At 38.5% G+C, this 21,128-nt stretch overlaps 1 protein-coding gene across 1 annotated transcript in view; it reads left to right on the top strand.

The window, feature by feature from the left end:
* Positions 1–21,128, top strand: part of LOC120517779 (exostosin-1c-like) — a 496,489-nt gene that overhangs the window by 432,483 nt on the left and 42,878 nt on the right. The window contains exons 4-5 of the mRNA XM_039740259.1: positions 14,026–14,133; positions 18,046–18,165. Coding sequence (XP_039596193.1) covers positions 14,026–14,133; positions 18,046–18,165 — 228 coding nt within the window. The remainder of the gene's footprint in view (positions 1–14,025; positions 14,134–18,045; positions 18,166–21,128) is intronic.

Raw genomic sequence — 21,128 nt, forward strand, 5'->3', positions numbered from 1 at the left:
TAGTACATAAAACACAAGGTTCTGAATTAAAAGAAGAAAAAAAATAAGCAGGACTAAAATATACAAAAATAGAATTTGCCAAAAGAAAACAATGAATAAACACTACAGTGTGTGTAAGCTGATATGCAGGAATGTCAGTGTAGACATTAAACCACCGTAAATGAGTTTAGCTGATGTCACAATTTGTGACCTCTAGTCATAGGGCACTGCAGAATGTGACATCACCTTAACTGGGGTAAGTTCTCTTTCTCAGTCTCAGTCTTTGCTATGGGTGGCTTACACAAACTATGTTGTTTGTGCTTTTCTTTTAGCAAATTGTATTTTTGTATATTTTATTAATTCCTTTTTTCTTATTCGGAGCCTTGTGTTTCAGGTATTGATCTATTATTTGGCATCTCAGATGGGCTGAAATCTAAGTAATCAACATAGACCTTGTGTTTTTTATTTTGTATATTGGTTTTCTATTTGGTCTTGTATAATAATGCACACTCAATCTGTTTACTTCACGGTAGCCTTTTCCTCTTCAGACAGAGCCACCTGTTTTTGTTGGTTCCTCTCAGCATTGCTCATTGAAATGGCCACTCTTATAGTAGAAGTGTTTTGCTTGGAAAATGAGGCGTTGGTGGTTAATGCAATGGCCTGGATTAGTGACTCTTGCATAGTCCTGTCTGGGATTTGGTTTCCTGACATGCTCGTTGATTTATCATTACTGTCACTCATCCCTTACTCACCATGCTCAATGCTCATTAGCATTATAGCCATAAACCTCATTCATGTGGCCAGAGTGGGAGCAAGAACGTTGCTACCACACTGCTGTTGCTGGTGTATAACAGTAGACAACAGAATGGGCCAATATTACCAATTTTCTTCTTTTTAGACCCTAATGTGGTATTTTTATTATCATTTTTGATTTTATTTAACCCCTGTGACCTTGTAATTAGGATATAGTGGGTTGGATAATGGATGGATTTTATTTAACCTTTCTTCTACATGTTTTTCCTATTTATACATTTTTCTTTCTAACCCTAGCAACTGGGCAGACACACAGAATCAGACACAGACACTTGTTCCGTGGATACTTTGATTTTAGTTTGTATCTATTGTTATTTATTTTATTCTTTTTGTACCCTTCTGAATATCCATGAAGCACTTTGTGCCTGGAAATGAGAGCATATAAATGAAATGCATTATGATTATTGTTGGTTTGCTGTTAAAAATCCAGCCACTTACAGAAGATGCTTATTTCTGCTCATGGAAAGATCAAAACGGTTTCAAGTCTTATGTATGGAGGCCGGTAGTACAATAGACACTGTAAGATGAAGAGACATGAGGCATGGCAAGGTTTGGGGCATCCACCCGTTTAATCAGGTTTCCTGGCTGCAAAAGTAACCGATTCATCACAGTCAAGTTTACTCAACAGAGTCCAAAACAGAACTGCCTGCCAGAGCAAAGGCAGGAGGCTTTATAGGACGGAGGGCGGAAGTGATGTCGTCCTCGGTGCCGGAACCGGAAGGGATGTCGTCCTCGGTGCCGGAACCGGAAGGGATGTCGTCCTCGGTGCCGTAACCGGAAGTGATGTCATCCTCGGTGCCGCAACCGGAATGGATGTGTCCCTCTTCAAGGAGTCGGGTCCTGGTGGGATTTCCTGGGAAAGACCTGTAGAGAACTCAGAAAGAGCGTTAGCGTACCCCGCCCCCCCGGGCAGATATATAATCAGTCCTCTCTAAGCCCTTCTACTGCCTCCCATGCACACGTGTGTGACAACACTAAAATCATTTTTACATTTGCACTGTCAGATGGTTTGCTGAGTTTAAGTGTATGTTGAGATATTTTGTTTTCATGAGGATCACAAATTTCCTATACTGTTAGTTTTTTTAGTGCCTAAGTTTGCCACAATACTACTGTACATAAATTGATTTTCCCCAAATTAGTAAACCATATTTTTAATTATGCCATTTCATATTATTGAGGTATTTTGGTCACATCTCATTGAAGTAAACTAGATAATTAAAAATTGTAAATTTATGGCTACATTCATGATGATTGCCACTAGTTCTCTAATCACCAGCAGTCTGTTTCCATGAAATTGTCATCATTTGTACTAGCAAACATAGTGTTATTATTATATTGTTAGGGTGATTAATCAAATAGTCCTAAAACTGTTCAACATTCAGCAAAAGGATTGCATCATCCACTGACCCTCTAATGTTCGAGCACTTGAACATACACAATGGTCAAGAATTTCCTCAATGTATCCAAAGTCAAACACCAAAGAAAAATCACATTACTTATTGCTTGTCTTTTTACACGTGCCGTGACTGACAGTAGTTATCGATGTCTGTTTTGAATCTGGTGCAGTGCTAGACATTGTCAGTGTGGTGTTTGCATGTTTTCCTTGCATCTATTTCAATTTTCCTCCTACATCCCAAAAGACATGCAGGTCAGGTTAATTATTTATTCCAAGTTGCCTCTAGTGGATCTTACCTGAGTTCTGTCATGGTGTTTATACTTCCCTGCACTCAGTGCTGCCAGGTTAGGCTCTGCCCCAAAAAAGACTGTGAATTGGATTAAGTGAGTTTGAGAAAGACAGGGTAATGCAGTGGGTAGCACAGCTGCCTTCTAGGCCCTGTCTCCTGGATTCAAATCCTGCACCCAGAGGTTGCCTGTGTGGTGAATGTATGTCCTCCCCATGTTTTCATGGCTTTCCTCCCACATCCCCAAAAATGTGCAGGTTGGTTTACCTGAAGACCGAATGGACCATATGTGGGAAAGTGAAAGGTATTGTGATGGAGTGGCGCCATGCCCAGTGGTGTTATCTGCCAGGATAGGGTACAACCCCCCACAACCCATTGAAATGAAGTTAAGTTGGTTTGAGAACATTGCTATTTATTAAATCAAACTCTATTAAACATAATAGTTATTTGGGAAATTGCGTTCAAGCATCATTAAATTAACCAAATATAATTAAAATCCTGAAATATTTTTCACATAAATTGTTTAATATGTTATTGATAAATGCTATTTTATAAAAATCAGCCCTCAATTAAACATATTTGCCACTTTACTTTCCAAACTTCTTTTGACTTAATTAAAACAATTTAATTATTACTTGTTTTTATATTTTTACATTACTTTTGACTTACTGGTACAAGAAAACCCTCACATATGTTACATTTGTCTTGATGTCTAGTTTTGCAGTCATCAAGCTTTATGGGGTTTTCCCCTATTTTTGACCCTCTAGACCAAAACCCCTCTAATGTTTAGGCCATTTTTGGACCATTTTCTGTACAGGAAATTACACCCTCATGATAAGTAGTAAACCAACAGGTGTCTTCATCAAACATAATCAGAAGGGATGTGAGGAGCCAAAGTTACTCCTTTTCAAAAACCTTTGAAAATCTGGTAATTAGTAATATAGGCACGTGGAGTGTCATTTTATGCTGTTTTTAAGGTTGGTGATCACAAATATGATCATATTTTTGTTATTTGATTCTTTAACAATGGTCCTAGAACTATAAGAGCCACTCCCAGGAGGTTAAAATGACAAACTGGAAACATAAGAGTATTATGGAATATTAGTTCAGACTATTTTTAAGTTCAGCGATTATTAATATGATGTTATTTTTTTATTTTTGATCCTTTACTAGGGATCTAGGCCTCAATTGATCTCTGTCAGAGAGTGGCAAATAATGCATTTCTATTTAATTGAGAACATTTGGACTTTAAATGTTTAAATTGAAGTATATAATAATATAAATAATTCTTATGTACTCCTTCCTCAAGAAGTCATTACATTTCTTATGAGCAAGTGTTTCCAGTTTTCCTCCCCTCTTAAAGAAATTTTTCTGCATTTAAAGTATTTCAAGCTGTTAAAAGTCTGAGCTCCATTTTACATTTATTTGCTTAGCAGAGGCTTTTATCCAAAGCAACGTACAAAAGAGATCAACGTCATCAAGTAAACATTAATCTGGGGGACAAGTGTTGCAGGACAAGGGTATAAAGTTGATCTCCACAAGTGGAGTGAAGAGCCTGTCCAGGCCATGAAGCCTACATTTTGAGTTTGGGGACAGGCTGCCTGAGGTGAGGACTGTTTTTGGCTGCTTGGGCTGATGATATTTGAAGGCCTATTCGGCCATGTTTGCCATTTTGTGCTACAGCTTCATTAACAATTTACATATGCAACAGTTTAGATTTAAAAGGCCTCACATGACATCAAAGTAATTGTCATTTTGACCAAGATCAGAGCCAGATATGACATCTGAAACAAAGTTTACGAAGTTGCAATGCTATCGATTTCAACTTTCAGTAATGTAAGAAAAAATAAATTACAACATATAGGGTTTGGTAAAAGACAGGAGGCAGAAGCTGGGATAAAGGTTTCCATTGTGAAAATTATTGGATAAATGAAACATTTATGGGTCCTTTATAATGTGAAACTGCTATAGAAGTGCTCTAATTTTGATGGTCATTTTTTTCAATTTTGAAAAACAAAAAATGAGGTGAGAGACCATGCTTACATCACAAATCAGCAAAACTGGGTCAAAAAGATCCCCCCGAATTTACCCAAAGATATAAGCAGCCTGAAACATGTCCATATGTATTTCCCAAAGGGCTGCCTGCAGTTTCCATGTCACATGATTGCAGCATAAACCTTTGGAGACCTGGACCCTCCCTGAGCCACCAGTAATAATACCATTGATATTATGCTATGGTTACAAATTCAGCTCCTGCTCATTTTGTGCATTTTGCTGCAATACTTTAAAGAGTTTACTTTGGTGGGGCTTCTTTCCAGATTCAAAAGGGAAATAAAGCAAATATTCATTTTGTACTTGCATTCCTCACATTAAATTGTGGATGCCCCAGGTGCTCATAATTAGCCATAATCCTCTCGTGCGGCCTCCTTGCTTTCATTAAATAAATATGTGTCAACACCATTGAACTAATCTATGTAAACCACAGATACACACTTCACTCAAAGCTGTGCCTGCAATGATGGTGATAGACTGTATGCATCTGATAATAGAAAGGTGCTGCTGACTTGAACATTTGAGAGGGTGCCAGTTTTCATATTATTGGGGTGCCTGCTGAAAGAGAAAAGTGTGAAGCAATACATTTAAAGGGCAGCAAGGGGAAATACCAGAATTAATAGATATGTCAAGAAAGGAGCAGATGAAGAGGGTCATACGACAGGCAAATATAGTAAGTGAAGAAAATCACGTATGTATAAAGTAAAGAAGAGAAGAGGTCAGCCATGAACAAGCCAGCTTCTATTCTGCTTGAAACAGAAGTACTCCATCTCCACAACCTTTAATGACCGGATTTAGGATTCAGAAAGAAGAGTGCAAAAGTAACTAATTGGCATTTTCATTGTGGGTTCTCTTTTGAATAACTAGAACAACTATGTACAGTATTTGTGGCTGACCTGCCTCACACTCTGCCCCCTACTTGCCAGCAGTAATAGGATCAGTGCAAAACCTTCACAAAAAGTTGGGCTCTTCATACCTAACACACCATTTATTTGCCATTATCAGGGTGGATTTAACACCAATATTTTTTTTTTTTTTTGCATATTATTGTGTAGACCTTGGGATAAAATACAAAGTATATGCACCTACAGTGCTCTGGAAACTGTCCAGACCCTCATATTTTATACATTTTTTATGTTGCAGCCTTAGGCTAAAATCATTTAAATTCATTTTTTTCCTCATTAAACAATACTCATAAAACAGGATTTTAGATTTTTTTGCAAATTTATCAAAAATAAAAAAAACTGAAATCCTTTAGACCCTTTGCTCAGTACTTCATTAAAGCCCCTTTAGCAGCAGTTACAGCCAGGAGTCTTCTTGGTTGTGGCCTGGCAGCTTTGCACCCCTGGATTTGGGGATTTCCTGACATTCTTCTATGCAGATCCTTTTAAGCTCTGTCAGGTTGGATGGAGACCGTCAATCCACATTTACTTACTGGTCTCTCCGAAGATGTTTGATTAGGTTTACGTCCGGGCTCTGGCTGGGTGCCTCAAAGACATTCCCAGAATTGTCCCTAAGCCACTCCTGTATTGTCTTGGCTTTGAGCTTAGGGTCATAGTCCTGTTGGAAGGTGATCCTTTAGCCCACACTAAAGCCTGGAGTTTTTTAGAGCAGGTTTTCATTAAGAATATCTCTGTTCTTTGCTCTATTCCGCTTTCACTCACTCAACCCTGATTAGATTCTCAGTTCCTATCATTGAAAAACATCTCCAGAGTACTGCCAAGTTTCACCACTGGCATGGCATTGCACAGTCACATGACTGAAGTTCAACCAAAAGTGGACCCTGAAACATGTCAATGACCTTACAAATACCAGTAAATCCATCAAGGAATGGCTAAAAGAAGGTCAGGGAAAATTCTGGGATGGCCAAGTCAAAGCCAATATCTGAATCATATCGAGATAGTGAAAGTCTGTACAGGCAAAGCACCTTTCAAATATCACACAGCTGAAATTATTCTGAACGGAGTAGCAGGAGAAACTTTCTCCCAGTTGACGTCTACTAAACAGTTCTAGTAAACACTTACTTTTGGGGGCAATACCATCTATTAGAGCCAAGGGTGGGCTCACTTTTTCCACAGATGGAAATGTCACATAGAGTATGTTATTTTTTCATTGAATAAATTATTGCAAAGTCAAAATGTATTTTTTAAATGAAAATCAAATCTTGGAATGTTCATATATGTTAAAAAGGAAAAAAACATTCCATTGGGTGCACTTAATTTTGCAACTGACTGGATATACTGTAAGTGGGAATAACTATGTTCCATTATGCTTCTTTAAGCACTTTCCTACTTTAAATAGAACATGTTTAAGCTAATTTATCTTGATTAATAAAGCTGTTTGCATTGCTTTGTGCGGCTCATTCTAATGCTGCTCTCTCTGAAGGGTGCTATATAAATAATGAATGATTCTTACCTTTTAGTATTGTTTGTTTTACAATGCTGCGCTCTGCAGTGTTACTTTGCCTTGATTTATTTCTTTTTTTTTTTTCATTGCTAAGCGGCTTCTCATTGTGCACACTTTTAAAGACACTAAATGAGCAAAATAATATAATAATATAATATAATAAAATAATCATGAATAATCCACTGCATCCACTGAACAGTGTCATCTCAAGGCAGAGGAGTAGCTTCAGTGACAGACTTTTGTCACTGTCCTGCTCCACTGACAGACTGAGGAGATCGTTCCGCCCCTACACTATGCGACTCTTCAATTCCACCCGGGGGAGTAAATGCGAACATTAATTTTATTTTAATTCTTTTCATTTTTATTACTATTTAATTTAATATTGTTTCTTTGTATCAGTATACTGCTGCTGGATTATGTGAATTTCCCCTTGGGATTAATAAAGTATCTATCTATCTATCTATCTATCTATCTATCTATCTATCTATCTATCTATCTATCTATCTATCTAAATATGATTTTGACTTGGTTTTGCATGTCTCTGTAAACTCTGTTGTTTTCTTCTGATTCTTAGTGTTAATAACATACTGTTAACCTCCTTAGCACAATGCAGAGGTGGCAGTGAGCCTATAGCAGCAGCACTAGGTCACTCGGACGCTTGAGGACAATTGGACCTAAAGTCATGGTCAAAGGTTTTGAGAATGACAAAAGTATTGGCTTTCACAATGTTTGCTGCTTCAGTGTTTCTAGATCTTTTTGTCGGATGTTTTTATGGTATACTGAAGTATAATTACAAGCATATCATAAGTTTTAAATGCTTTATTGACAATTACATTAAGTTTATGCAGAGTCAATACTTGCAGTGTTGGCCCTTCTTTTTCAAGATTTCTGCAATTAGCCCTGTCAATCCACTTCTAGGCCAAATCCTGACTGATGGCAGCCCATTCTTGCATAATCAATGCTTGGAGTTTGTCAGAATTTGTGGGTTTTTGTTTGTCCAGCCGCCTCTTGAAGATTGAGCACAAGTTCTCAATGGTATTAAGGTCTGGAGAGTTTCCTGGCCATAGACCCAGAATTTCGATGTTTTGTTCCCTGAGCCACTTAGTTATCACTTTTGTCTTATGGCACAGCACTCCATCATGTGGGAAAAAGGCATTGGTCATGATCCAAACTGTTCTTGGGTGGTTGGGAGAAGTTTCTCTTGGTGGATGTTTTGGTACCATTCTTTATTTATGGCTTGGGATCGGGGGGCACCACCAGTGCAGAGCTTGCTCAGTAATGGCAGCCTTTGAAACTTATGAAATGTTTGTAATTCTACTTCAGTATACCATAGAAACATCTGACAAAATGATCTAAAAATACTGAAGCAGCAAACTTTGTGAAAACCAATACTTGTGTCATTCTCAAAACTTTTAGCCACGACTGTACAAGGCTAATTGGAACTGACAATAAACTTCACAAATATGAAGTTTGGGATGGAAGAGAAAATTGCAGTAAACCATATAGACTTCTCATGAACAAGACCTGGTCTGCACCCATGGCTCTGGGTTTGTTGCTTCCATGCTACCCCTTGTCAAATATGTTTTCATGCAATTCTATCAACTTTTATTTAAGAATCATAACATAACATATCAACCTTAAACCAACTTAATTGAACTTTAGGTTGTGGAGGGCTTGGACCTATCCAGGCAGGACTGAACACAAGACAGGAAGTACAGCAGCACACACCCAACATCGGCCACTGGAACTGTTAGTTAACCAAAGATTTTTTTTTTAAAATTATTGATATAAGAGGCAAAGCCATGCAAACATAAGACGATTAGGAAAATGTAGGATTCAAACATGAATCCAAACACTGGATCTGTGAAGCAGCTGAGCTCAACACTGTGTCACCTTTAACGAGAACAAAAAGTGGAAAATACAGAAGTGTTTGCCAAAATCGATTCTTTTTCTGTTGAACTTTTAGCCTTTCTGGGTGGAGTTGGAAACTGTAATGAAGTGAGAGTCACAGAGAGGTCCTCACAAAGACAGCCACCCAGATGAGGGTGTGGGTGCATATGCGTGGGAATGTTATCTACGGTGTTGATTTGAAAAGAAAACATCCTTCTTTGATTTTGAGATTTTTCCATCATGATGCCCTGCATGTACTGACAAGTACTGTACAGAAACACTGGAAACAAAGCACTGGATTTGGAGATTTTCATTTTTTGTCATTCTTCCTGTAAAGCTATCAATGTCTCTGTTCCACCCAATGCTGACATTGTGAGAATGTGGAATTTTCTGTTCCATAATAAAGGTAACAAATGCAGCTCAAGTAAAAAAAAATCAACTTTCTACGTGAGGAGATGAGCAGTTATAAGCGTTAGTGGCCAATGCAGAAACCTCAAACAGTTGGGAAGAGTACTTAAAAAAACAAATAGAATCCCAAACATGGCTATTAAAGTGTATTTTGCTACCCTGCATCATAGGCAGACCCCATAAAGAAACTGCAGGTAGCTTTTTGTTTTCTTTCAGCATGTCCAACCTTATTCTTCAGTAATACAGAATGACGTGGCAGAGGCATACAGTGCACAGCGAAGGCTGAGTTGACACACAAGTGGTCAGGAATTATAAATGCTAATCACATTATCCATCCATCCATTATCAAACCCATTAAATCCTGTTTGTGGTCATGGAGGCTTACACCTATCATAGCAATATCTGATAGATAGATAGAGAGATAGATAGATAGATAGATAGATAGATAGATAGATAGATAGATAGATAGATAGATAGATAGATAGATAGATAGATAGATAGATAGATAGATAGATAGATAGATGATACTTTATTAATCCCAAGGGGAAATTCACATAATCCAGCAGCAGTATACTGATACAAAAAAACAATATTAAATTAAATAGTAATAAAAATGCATGCAAAAGCAGACAATAACTTTGAATAATGTTAGCATTTACTCCCCTGGGTGGAATTGAAGAGTCACATAGTGTGGGGGAGGAACGATCTCCTCAGTCTGTCAGTGGAGCAGGACAGTGACAAAAATCTGTCACTGAAGCTACTCCTCTGCCTGGAGATGACTCTGTTCATTAGATGCGGTGGATTCTTCATGATTGACAGGAGTTTGCTTAATGCCCGTCGCTCTGCCACAGTTGTTAAACTGTCCAACTTCATTCCTACAATACAGCCTGCCTTCTTAACAAGTTTGTCCAGGCGTGAGATGGCCTTCTTCCTTATCCTGCCTCCCCAGCACACAACCCGTAGAACAGGACGCTCGCCACAACCGCCTGGCAGAACATCTGCAGCATCTTATTGCAGATGTTGAAGGACGTCAACCTTCTAAGGAAGTATAGTCGGCTCTGTCCTCTCTTGCACAGAGCATCAGTATTGGCAAACCAGTCCAATTTGTCATCCAGCTGCACTCCCAGGTATTTATAGGACTGTACCCTCTGCACACAGTCTCCTCTGATGATCACGAGGTCCATGAGGGGCCTGGTCCTCCTAAAATCCACCACCAGTTCCTTGGTCTTGGTCAATGTCTGATACAAGATAGGAATCAACAGAGGACTGCCAGTCTGTTTGGTATAGCGGGTCCACGGCTCAGATGAAATGGCCAGTTTTTAAATAAATAATCGCCGCACTTGTAGCTTATGGAGGGGGCATGGTAGTGTTGCAGGAGTGGTTCTCAGACGCTACATGATGCATGTTTCCTCGCATAAGTGCACAGGTATGGAATCGTCCGTATCCATAATTGATGCCGAAAGCTGCTAATCACCACACCTTTGGCCACGTCCCCATATTAAATAGGAGAAGCGTGAGTGCAGAGGGGGAGAAGATAAAAAACGAAAAAGAGAACAGAGGTTAGGGAAAAAAGAAGAAAGCTGGAAGCTGGGAGCCGGTGTGGGAGTAAGTGAGCGAAAGTAGGCTTGCAGTATTATCGACAGGCAGCTGGGAGAAAAGCCCCTTAGTGGAGTGTTTGGCCAGCACTTGGAGGCAGGAAGTAGTGGTTGCTCCTGCTGAGCATTTGTGAGGAGCAGGTGTGATCGGAAGGTGGTTGGGTCACTGCGTAAGGCTGGGGAAGGCAGTGGGAATCGGAGGCTTGGGAGGTTGAAGCCCCAGCGTAAGCACCCTGGTTGCTTGGGAACCCAAGTCTCCGTCTGGATCAGCCAAACGAAGTCAGGGATTAGTAAGCTACTAGACCAGCAGAAGTAGGAGAAGGTCAGCTGCAGGTACAGCAACTCCCCTGGTGCATAGCCTGGATAGGAGAAGCAGGGGAGCCGCCAGCAGTTTTTAAAAGATTGCTTCCAGCTATTGTTTTAACCTCGCTTTTAATGTAAATATTTATTGGATTCTAACCTCCACTGTTAACCCTGTTTTTAATGGACTATCTACTTATTGACTTTTTGAAGCACTGCACTGTTTTGGACACTGATTTGGTTTTGTTGTTTTTAATAAAAGCACTTCTGCACTCTGCACTTTCTCCTTGCTTCGTTGTGATCTGCAAAATGTGACAAAGCATTTTTCACAATGAACGTGTATTGAAGGAATATTTTCCTTGAAATTCGGCACTCAACCACTTCAAACAAAAAATTTTTGTCAGCATTCCATAATACTATGCAAGGCCAGCGTCATATTGCAAGGAAGTAGCAGCAAGCGCAGAACTTACATAGTGATGCTAATCATTTTGTGCATGTGTGATGAACATTTATTAAAAAAAATGTTCAGTATTTTCATTTTCAGTACTTTATTTTAGGGGTACATTAACTGACCATAATGAGACTATTACAAGTACTGCCACCAGCTGTGTGCTCACAGCTCAGTACCGCATGGCTAAAAATTCATGCATAATTAGTCATATGCTGCAGCTATGAGCCAAAACAAGCATTAAAGGAGCCTCCCCTTGAGGAAATACAAGACACCATATGAAATAGTAATACAATTGTATGGTTTATTACTATTTACAAGGAGTTTCTTTCTTCTTGATGGAAGAAAATGGTATGAGACATCTGCGCAGATAAATGGGAAACAAAAAAGAGCATTCATGGTCATGAATTAGAGTCAATTGCAAGAGATAAAGGCAACAGGTCATACATTTCTCACATGATTAGCCTACAAGAAAGAAATAGTCTTCTATACCTGAGAAAATCAGACATGATTCGGGATATAACGGGAGGAGCCTGTAATGAACAAATGTAAACTAAATTTAAACTATTCAATATGTTGATCTAAATGTAAACATGTGTAAGGATAATGTTCAAATTTATTAAGATTGTTTGGTTAGCTAACACTACGTTATCTCGGTGTCTCATCTTAGCATTTTTTTCTGGTTCAGCTACATGACTTTGTGTTTTGGTGCAGACTTCTGCGACCCTGTATGTTATGTGAAGGAGTAGTTCCTGTTTTTCAAGATTGACTACATTTTCCCTCAGTTCTCCTAACATAAAACCAATAGCATAAAATTCTCAAACTTCCATAATCCAAGTCAGGGTCATGGCAGGCCTGGGCTTATGCTGACAACTCTGGGTGCTAGGTAGGAAAAAGCTCCAGACAGGGTATCAGTCCATTTCATGGCCCATTCACGCACCTCCACTTCTTGGGCAAGTTGAGAGCCATCTTTGAGGATATGGGAGGAAAACCCACACAGATATGGGGAGGACATGTAAACTCCACATGACAATGACAGAGCAGAGGATTTGAACTCACAACACTGGACTAGTGTGCCCTTGAGCACACAATATAGTATTTATCTGAAAGAATTCAACTCTATTGATTTTGTTTCAAACGTGACCTGTCATAGCAGAAACACTCCTTGTTCTAATAAGATCTTAAGGGTCATAGAGCAGTAGGTCTTTGGGATTTTGCTCTCTTGATTTGTATGCACTTCAAGATGTCATCACATTAGGTAAGATTAGAACCTTGAAATAAAAATGAGATCAGTTGTAAGGTCATTTAAGACAGACACACTTAAACAGGGATAATTTAGAGCTAATAGTTAACATAACAATACAAGTGGAATTAACACTGCAGCAGAGACAGACACAAAAAGAAACTTTGAAAGGAGCTGACATCAAAAATAAAGCATAAGTCAAAGAGAGAGAAATCAATTGAAACTAGAAAAGCTACAGGACAACATAGGATGGCACACTTCATCTTGGAGACTTAAAACCAGAAGAAGCACCCTGAGCTAAGCAGCATAATTTACTGATCCAGTGTGACCAGCCTGATAACATTTCAAGGCCCTGAGAGTAGCTGATTTGATCAGCCATCACCATTCATTCACTGTAAGACCTAACCCAAATCATTGGATTCAAAATCCTCTGTTATCACTAAAAAGATATGCAAACTTGTTTAAGTGGTCATCCTTACAGTGTTCAAAATATTGGCAGAATGCTCTTTGGAAACTGATACTTAGATCTCATATGCGGGGTTCAAATTTTGACTTGAGTGGTGCCTTTGTGAAGTTTTCACACTCTCCCTTTGTTTGTTTCTGTTATTTCCTACACATGTTCCCCAGTCCCAAAGATATGCATGTTTGGATAAATGCTACAACTAATTTGGTCCTTTATGAATGAGTGTGAATGAATATGCTGGCTTGGACTGGAGCCCCTTTAGGGGTGGTTCACATACCAGGCCTGGCACTCACACTTTGAGACCCTGAACAAGATAAGATAGTTAAAAAGTGGAATCATGAATGGATGGTGTTTGTGTTTTAGGACTAATGAACAGAAAACATCTCCATTCCACAGGTTCTTAATATATGATAACAAGTACACCTTGAACTTGTTATCACATCATAAAGCATAAAAGATGCAAATTATATAATGATAATTCAAAAATGGATGGACTGAATGAATGGAAGAAAAAAAATTGAAGTTCTTTGAACTCTTAAAATGGGACCAAGACTAGAGAGGCACCACTTTCCAGTCATTAATCTGGAGTTTTGTTTCTTCTTCTTGTTTTCTTAGAGCTTAGACAAATTCAAATGTGGTGCTGTTCCTTTTTTTTCACAACCGCACTACCCCACTGAGATATTTGGTACTTTCACAGCTGGATTTTAGTGCTTCTAAGTTTTTTTTTGTCATTTTGTCTTCCTTAGGCTGCCTGCATCCCGGTGCTGTTGAGCAATGGCTGGGAGCTGCCGTTCTCAGACGTCATTGACTGGAGTCAGGCGGTGATTGAAGGTGACGAGCGGCTGCTGCTGCAGGTATCAATGTGTTTTATATTTAGGCCTTGCCTCTCTAATTCTTGTTTTGAATTAAGTTGTTAAAAATAATGAAAAGGCAATACCTATGGCTGTTTGTAAGCTATGTGCTAATTCTGACTGATTCCCAAGCATTTACTTCCTACCTATCACATTGAAGGGAAAATAAGATGATGAGATTAAATTATTTCCTCAGTACACGCCAATTGCAAAAATAGTCCAAGCAAACCCTACTGATGGACTAAAATAATTTACAACAATGGTTCTGACAAGATGCCTCCTTTCATACTGATCTACCTGACTCTGATTAGAGTCATTATCTCTTCATACTTTTTCCTACAGTTTCCCCTATCATACCTAAATTACACAACAACGAAGATCAAATATGCTGATACTCTAAAGTCTGGATCCTTTTGACCTGCTTTTTCTACTCACCCTTATGCAGTATGTATATGGCTCCATGTTCAGCTTGTCCCTCTTATTTCTTACGCAATAACTTCTGCAGAAACAACTGACTACTCAAAAATTAGGGTGGAACAAAAACCTGCAGCTACTATGGCCCTCGAGGACTGGACTTGAGTACCCCAGATCTAAATATTTATGGGACACGCTTTGATAAGCTAATGCAAAAAAATGTTTGTGCACAATGTGGACACTTTTTCTATAGTGTCGTTTCTTGTGACTGAAGACAGAGAGGTATAATTAAAGTTAGTAAAAATCTTTTATTGATACACACCAGGCAAAGGTAAAATGACAGAGAAGCACAGTTCTAGGACACCTGCCCTTCGTCTGCCCCGAGGGCTCGGTGTCCCAAATTTTTATAGGGCTTTTGTCTTATGACTTTAATTGCACAAGTATTTCAAAATAATAGCCTGAATCAGCACTACCAGAAATCTAAAGGTGGAATACATCTGTTAGTTTCCTTAGTTTGGGGCTTGTGGTTTTTTGTGTAGTAACCTTAAAACAAGAAGTAGCACTTAGCACGCATACTTTGGGCAAGCAGGGTCTGCATGGCTCTTGTCACGTACACCAGATTGATCAAGCTGTTTTGTATTTTTCCACATTAAATATACATTTTACAGTCATGTACGAACAGTAACACAATTAACTTTTCATTTGTTTACTCTTCCTGTCAATGCATTGTTCACCAGCTTTCTAATAAAACTTACTGTCATTACAAAAATAAAAACAGGAATACTACACTCTCTGATTAGGAAAAACTTCTTCAGGAAGTGACAATGATAATAAATGTTGTTCCAGTACAATAATGCATGACTAGATGAAGCTCGATAATGAAGTGCTTTGCATGTAATGATGGTAAAGATAATACTGGATATGCTCTCAATCAGTAAAAGATGAAATGATGTGAAATTCTATCCTGGACTCACACGCTCACCCACTGAGAATTCAATATGAAATCTTAAGACCTTTGACCAACTGTCTCTCCAAGCTTCTTAGAAAGAAAGAAAGAAAGAAAGAAAGAAAGAAAGAAAGAAAGAAAGAAAGAAAGGGGACTGACTGCTTTAGACTCTTGTTTGAAATACAGCATATATGGAGTGTGGTTACTTCACTTGAGTTCAGCTGTTGCATGGATGTGCTTCTGTGGCACTTTTTAATTAAATATGTTAAATTGGCTGTGGTGGGCTGGTGCCCTGCCCGGGGTTTGTTCCTGCCTTGCACCCTGTGTTGGCTGGGATTGGCTCCAGCAGCCCCCTGTGAACCTGTTAGGATATAGTGGGTTGGACAATGACTGACTGACTGGTAAATTGGATATATATATTCAGTGCCTGAACTGAATATGCACAAGTGCTGATACCCTATGTTTAAGACTCCATGACACACAAACTATTAACCAAAGAAGGGGGTCTCCATTGCAGTTTCAAGAACAATGAATATGACGTGAACCAGTACCCTAGAAAACACTACAGGTACATAACAATTTAACATTTGTATATCTCATTTAAATAAATAGGGCGGCACGGTGGCGCAGTGGTAGCGCTGCTGCCTCGCAGTTAGGAGACCCAGGTTCGCTTCCCGGGTCCTCCCTGCGTGGAGTTTGCATGTTCTCCCCGTGTCTGTGTGGGTTTCCTCCGGTCACTCCGGTTTCCTTCCACAATCCAAAGACATGCCGGTTAGGTGGATTGCCGATTTTAAATTGGCCCTTGTGTGTGTCCTGCGGTGGGTTGGCACCCTGCCCAGGATTGGTTCCTGCCTTGTGCCCTGTGTTGGCTGGGATTGGCTCCAGCAGACCCCCGTGACCCTGTGTTCGGATTCAGCGGGTTAGAAAATGGATGGATGGATTTAAATAAATAAATACTGTCCAAAAAAAAAAAAAACCAGAAGAGACAATGACACAGTTTCAACATGGATATGTCCTAATATCCTTTTTTCCAAAAACCTTCAAGGCAAATTTAACACCACCTAGCAGATATGGAAGATAAAGTTTCTGCATGGTTAACATTCATGGTCCATTCTAATTATAAAAAAGAAAATATGTACTGTAGATAGATTAAAACTCTTTCTGAATATGCATTAAGTTTCTTGAATAAAGATGAGAGCAGTGAATGTCTCTTTTCTCCTTTCCTAATTATAAGCCATACCACTATAATGCTCCAGTTGTCCTTTGCCAGCATGACCTCTAAACAGTAAATTAGTGATACTCTGATTTAAATCAATATGAGTGATAAGTAATTTAGCTGATCTCTAAAACTATTTTTTTCAGAATCTGCTTAGTAATTTAGCTTTACATGAAGGGTTACGGTATTTGAAGAAGCACACCTGTCATTTTGATGTCGTCCTGTAAACAGACAGCAGAACAGTCAAACTTTAAGAGAGATAGAAGACAAAAAGATTTGCTTTTACATTAAAGAAAGTGGAGTAATAAACTGAGAATAAGGAATCTTAGGAGTCTGGCACTGCATGAAAAGGAACGATAGACCTATCTGTTGTCCAGCCAAATCTGAAGTGGAAGGAAGGAGAGGCATATCTTTGGTAGAAATTAAGGGACGCTTGTTAAATTTATTCAGACTTTTTCTCCTTTAATTAAAACAGACACCCTTTGTCGGAATGTGGATGTTTTAAGTGGATTTAATTTACTGTAGTATTTTTTATGGTCACTGCTCAAAAAGCATACTGTACCGAAATGTATTTTGCTAATAAAAAATGAACAGGTAGCACTTCTGGCCTGCATCTTAACTGTAAAAATACCACTTTAAGACAAAACACAGTTTTTTAAAGTGTGTGCCTCCATTGGGTCACTAATTACTTAATGGTAACGGGTTGCGGATGGTTTGCATAGTGGGCGCAATGGGTCACCACAAGTTGATTAAGCAATCAACATTAACCCTCACCCCTCACTCTAACAATTGGGCATGATTCTACAAGGAGTCATTGATAATCGTTCATTGTCCGGGCATTTAACAAAAAATGGGACTCAAGAAGACTAAAAAGGGCAAGAGTGGTTCACGACAAAAAAAAGTTTAAGAAACTCTGATATAGAACATAGGGCTTATATATGACTGGTTATGTGGGAGCTTTCTGTAGAAAGCAAAAAAAAAAAAATACAGAATCAATATTCGAATCTGCCAGTTCTAATAACATGAAATAAGTGATCAGTATCAGCCATAAAAATACAAAGTTGGATCACCCCAGCTGGTTGATTTTTGTAAATCTTGAGGCTTGATTTTTCATTTCACATGCTTTAACTTTCTGTAATCTGTTCTGGATGTTTCACCTCTTCTCTGATTCCTACAAAGCCCATCTGATGCCTTTTCTTTGTGCTTTTACCATACTTTCAGTATTGTGCCTTTTAATTCTCTGTGCTCCTTGATTTAAATTCTTCCCTCAGTGTAGTCCCTTGATCCCAGTCAGACTGACCCAGTTACCGAGCGGCTGTCCTCTCTCATTCTGTTGCAGATCCCCTCAACGGTGCACTCCATTGATGATGATAAGATCCTGGCATTTAGACAACGCACGCAGATGCTTTGGGAGGCCTACTTTTCCTCTGTTGACAAGATAGTGCTGACAACACTGGAGGTGAGCAAACTGCAATGATGACACGTAAACAAGTCTGTGGGGAGTCACAAACCAATTGGTTGTCACCTCCTGATTCTTGCAAAACAACCCCCCAAAGGTATCATGGTCACTTATCAATTGGTCAATAAAGAAGTCTGCTAACTAACATCTGGCAATGGGTAATCTTTACTTCACGTCTGAGAGGGCTTCCTAGCTAATTGCAAAGGACTGACCCTTGATCATTTCAGACAGCTACCTTAATAACATTTCCCATATGCAACTCAGTACCAGTAACTCTGGATGAATAATGTGTTTAAGAATACATATTTATTTACTTATTTTGCTATTTATGCCTTTGTTATGTTTGTTTTACTATTTTTATGGCAGCACAGTGGTTAGCATTCAAAAATAAGGGATCCTTGAATTGAAAACTTTGCTTAGTATTATCTGGGTATATTTTGAGCATTTTTCCCTGTTTCCTTGTTTCCCTAACCCCATCTTGAAGATGTCTCCATTAGTTGTATCCATGACTCTAAACTGGCCTGATATGAGTGTGTCCTGTGATGGCGTTGTGTCCCATCCAGGGGTACACACAATGCTGCCACAATAGCCTCCAGTGCCCTTTGACTTTTTGATCAGCCTAATTTTTTTAATAAAAATAAACTTTATAAAATGAATACATTTGGGAATGTAATTAATATATTGTATCGTATGTATCAAATTTTAGAATTTAAAGAAAGCATCAGTTGGTTAATACATTCATAAAGAATTTGTAGCATGTGATCCATTTTCAAACCCTATTTACAGAATACTGTATGAAGGAGAATGCTAAGGTTCTCTTTGGTAGACAACTCTCTTATTAGTTTTGGTATTTCTGTAGTGCCTTTGGTGATTAGGATTTGGTTTCTAATAACCTATGCTGTGGTCTAAATGTAACCTAACTCCATGCGTCCATTTTCTAAACAACTCAACCCACGCTTATGTTCAAAGAAAGCCAGTGCCTGTCCTTGCAGCATTTGGTAACAAGGCAGGAGCCACTGCTTTGCAGGTCACAATTACACATCGTCATTCGGGGACAATTCTGAGTCGTTAGTTAACCTAACACGCACCTGGAGAGAAATCCATATGTACGCTGGCTGAACATGTATGTGTAGCGAGTCTCAAATGGAACAAGTCTGCTGCAAATAAAAATAATTGTTATGTCTTACGTGTAGAATTAAGAGACTATAACTGTGGTTTGGGGATCTTTCCAGCGCTCATTTTCAGCATCACTTTCAATATGTGGTGTGCTTGTAGAAATATTTTCTTTTCTTTTGCCCACCCTAAAAGTTTCTAAAAAAAATCGATGTGATTCATGTTTAGCTTTTGGTGTGTTTCAGTGGGTTACTGAGACACTTTGTGCAACTCCAGGTTTAAAACTCAATAGTTTGTACAATTATTATGTTGAAGAGCAACAGAACAGGAAGGAAAAGTGAAGGCGTCCTTATCATTATCATCACCAGCTGCTTCCTCCAGCATCTAATAAGTTAAAATGCATTTTATCTTACAAATTAAGCAGCAAGTGTACAATAATTAAAGGCGAGTATACTCAACATCTGAGGATCATTTTTACGTGTGAAGACATCCTGAAATTTTAATTTATGTTTAAATAAATGTCTTAGCAATAAACTGCCATCCTGTCCTGGGCACAATCCAAAAATTAAAGAAAAAGTCCAAAACACGGAATAGATTTATCCTTCAGGCATAAACTCTCAATGTTGGGATTTAATTACATCCATTCAGAAATTCCTAGCAGAATTTATTCACTTTTTCTTGGAATTTATTTCTTTTAACACAACTATTTAATATTGTGTATAGTTTTTTTAGTACTGTGTACAGTTTTTTGTACTGTGAACTGTTTTGTTCTCCAGGCTACAAAAAAGACATAAAACCATTAGTAAAAAAAAAAACAGAGATGAGCGACTAGGCTGATTGTAAGACAACAGGGGACGAATTATCAGGAAAGATTAAAAGGAGATTAAGAGGAGACCCGAGTAAAGTGTTCAAAATTCTGAAAGGAATTACTACAATGGATCGAAAGCTCAGCAAGGACACAGTTGGAAAGTAGATGAGGGTACATTTTACACAAACGTTAGGAGGTTTTTCTTCATATACAGGGTCATAGATACATGGAAATAGTTACCAAGTAATGTGGTAGACAGTAGGACTTTAAGGATCTTTAAAACTCGACTTAATGTTATTTTTGGAAGAATTAAGTGGGTAGGATTAGCAAGCTTTGTTGGGCTATATGGTCTGTTCTCATCTAAATCTTTCTAATGTTCTAACTGCATCCACCTTACCACTGACAAAAGCATAAATACTTCAAAATGTCTTTCTGAAGTAAACAGAGAGTATATCCGACTAAAGAGTGAGAACACAAACAAAATGAAGAAAATCTTCACTTAAAATCAGAAAAATGTGTTACTGATTATGAAATATGAAATAAAAACTTGCAATTGCCAGGGTTTCCCTAGGACTGAGCTTGGGAACTTTTACTCTAAACTCTCAACTGCAGGATACCACCACCTTCCAGGAATCTGTTCAAGCTGCATACTGTTCTTCAGTTTGCCAAAATAAAGTATTTTTTTCAGTGATATTTTTGAAAGTTGTACTTCTCCAAACTGTTTTCCCATTAATATAGTGGAACATTTTACTTTGACAAGAAATTCATCTCAAATCCCATCCCAGCCATTTGAACAGACCACTCTGTGATAATATATACTCACTCCAAATGATGGCCACATTCCTTGCAGCTATTACTGCATAGTCCACATTTGCTCAAATTTAAAATAGATAGGTGATATGTTAATAGGTGCAAGGAATGTTGCCATCCTTAAACACGCATTTGAGAAAATGGGGAAAAATAATAGAATAAGCCTTGTGGTCAATAAAGGTAAGACATAATATATGACGATGTCTAAACAACCTCAGAGACCATCAGACGG

This window comes from Polypterus senegalus, chromosome 17 (assembly GCF_016835505.1).
Source record: "Polypterus senegalus isolate Bchr_013 chromosome 17, ASM1683550v1, whole genome shotgun sequence".
Lineage (NCBI taxonomy): Eukaryota > Metazoa > Chordata > Cladistia > Polypteriformes > Polypteridae > Polypterus > Polypterus senegalus.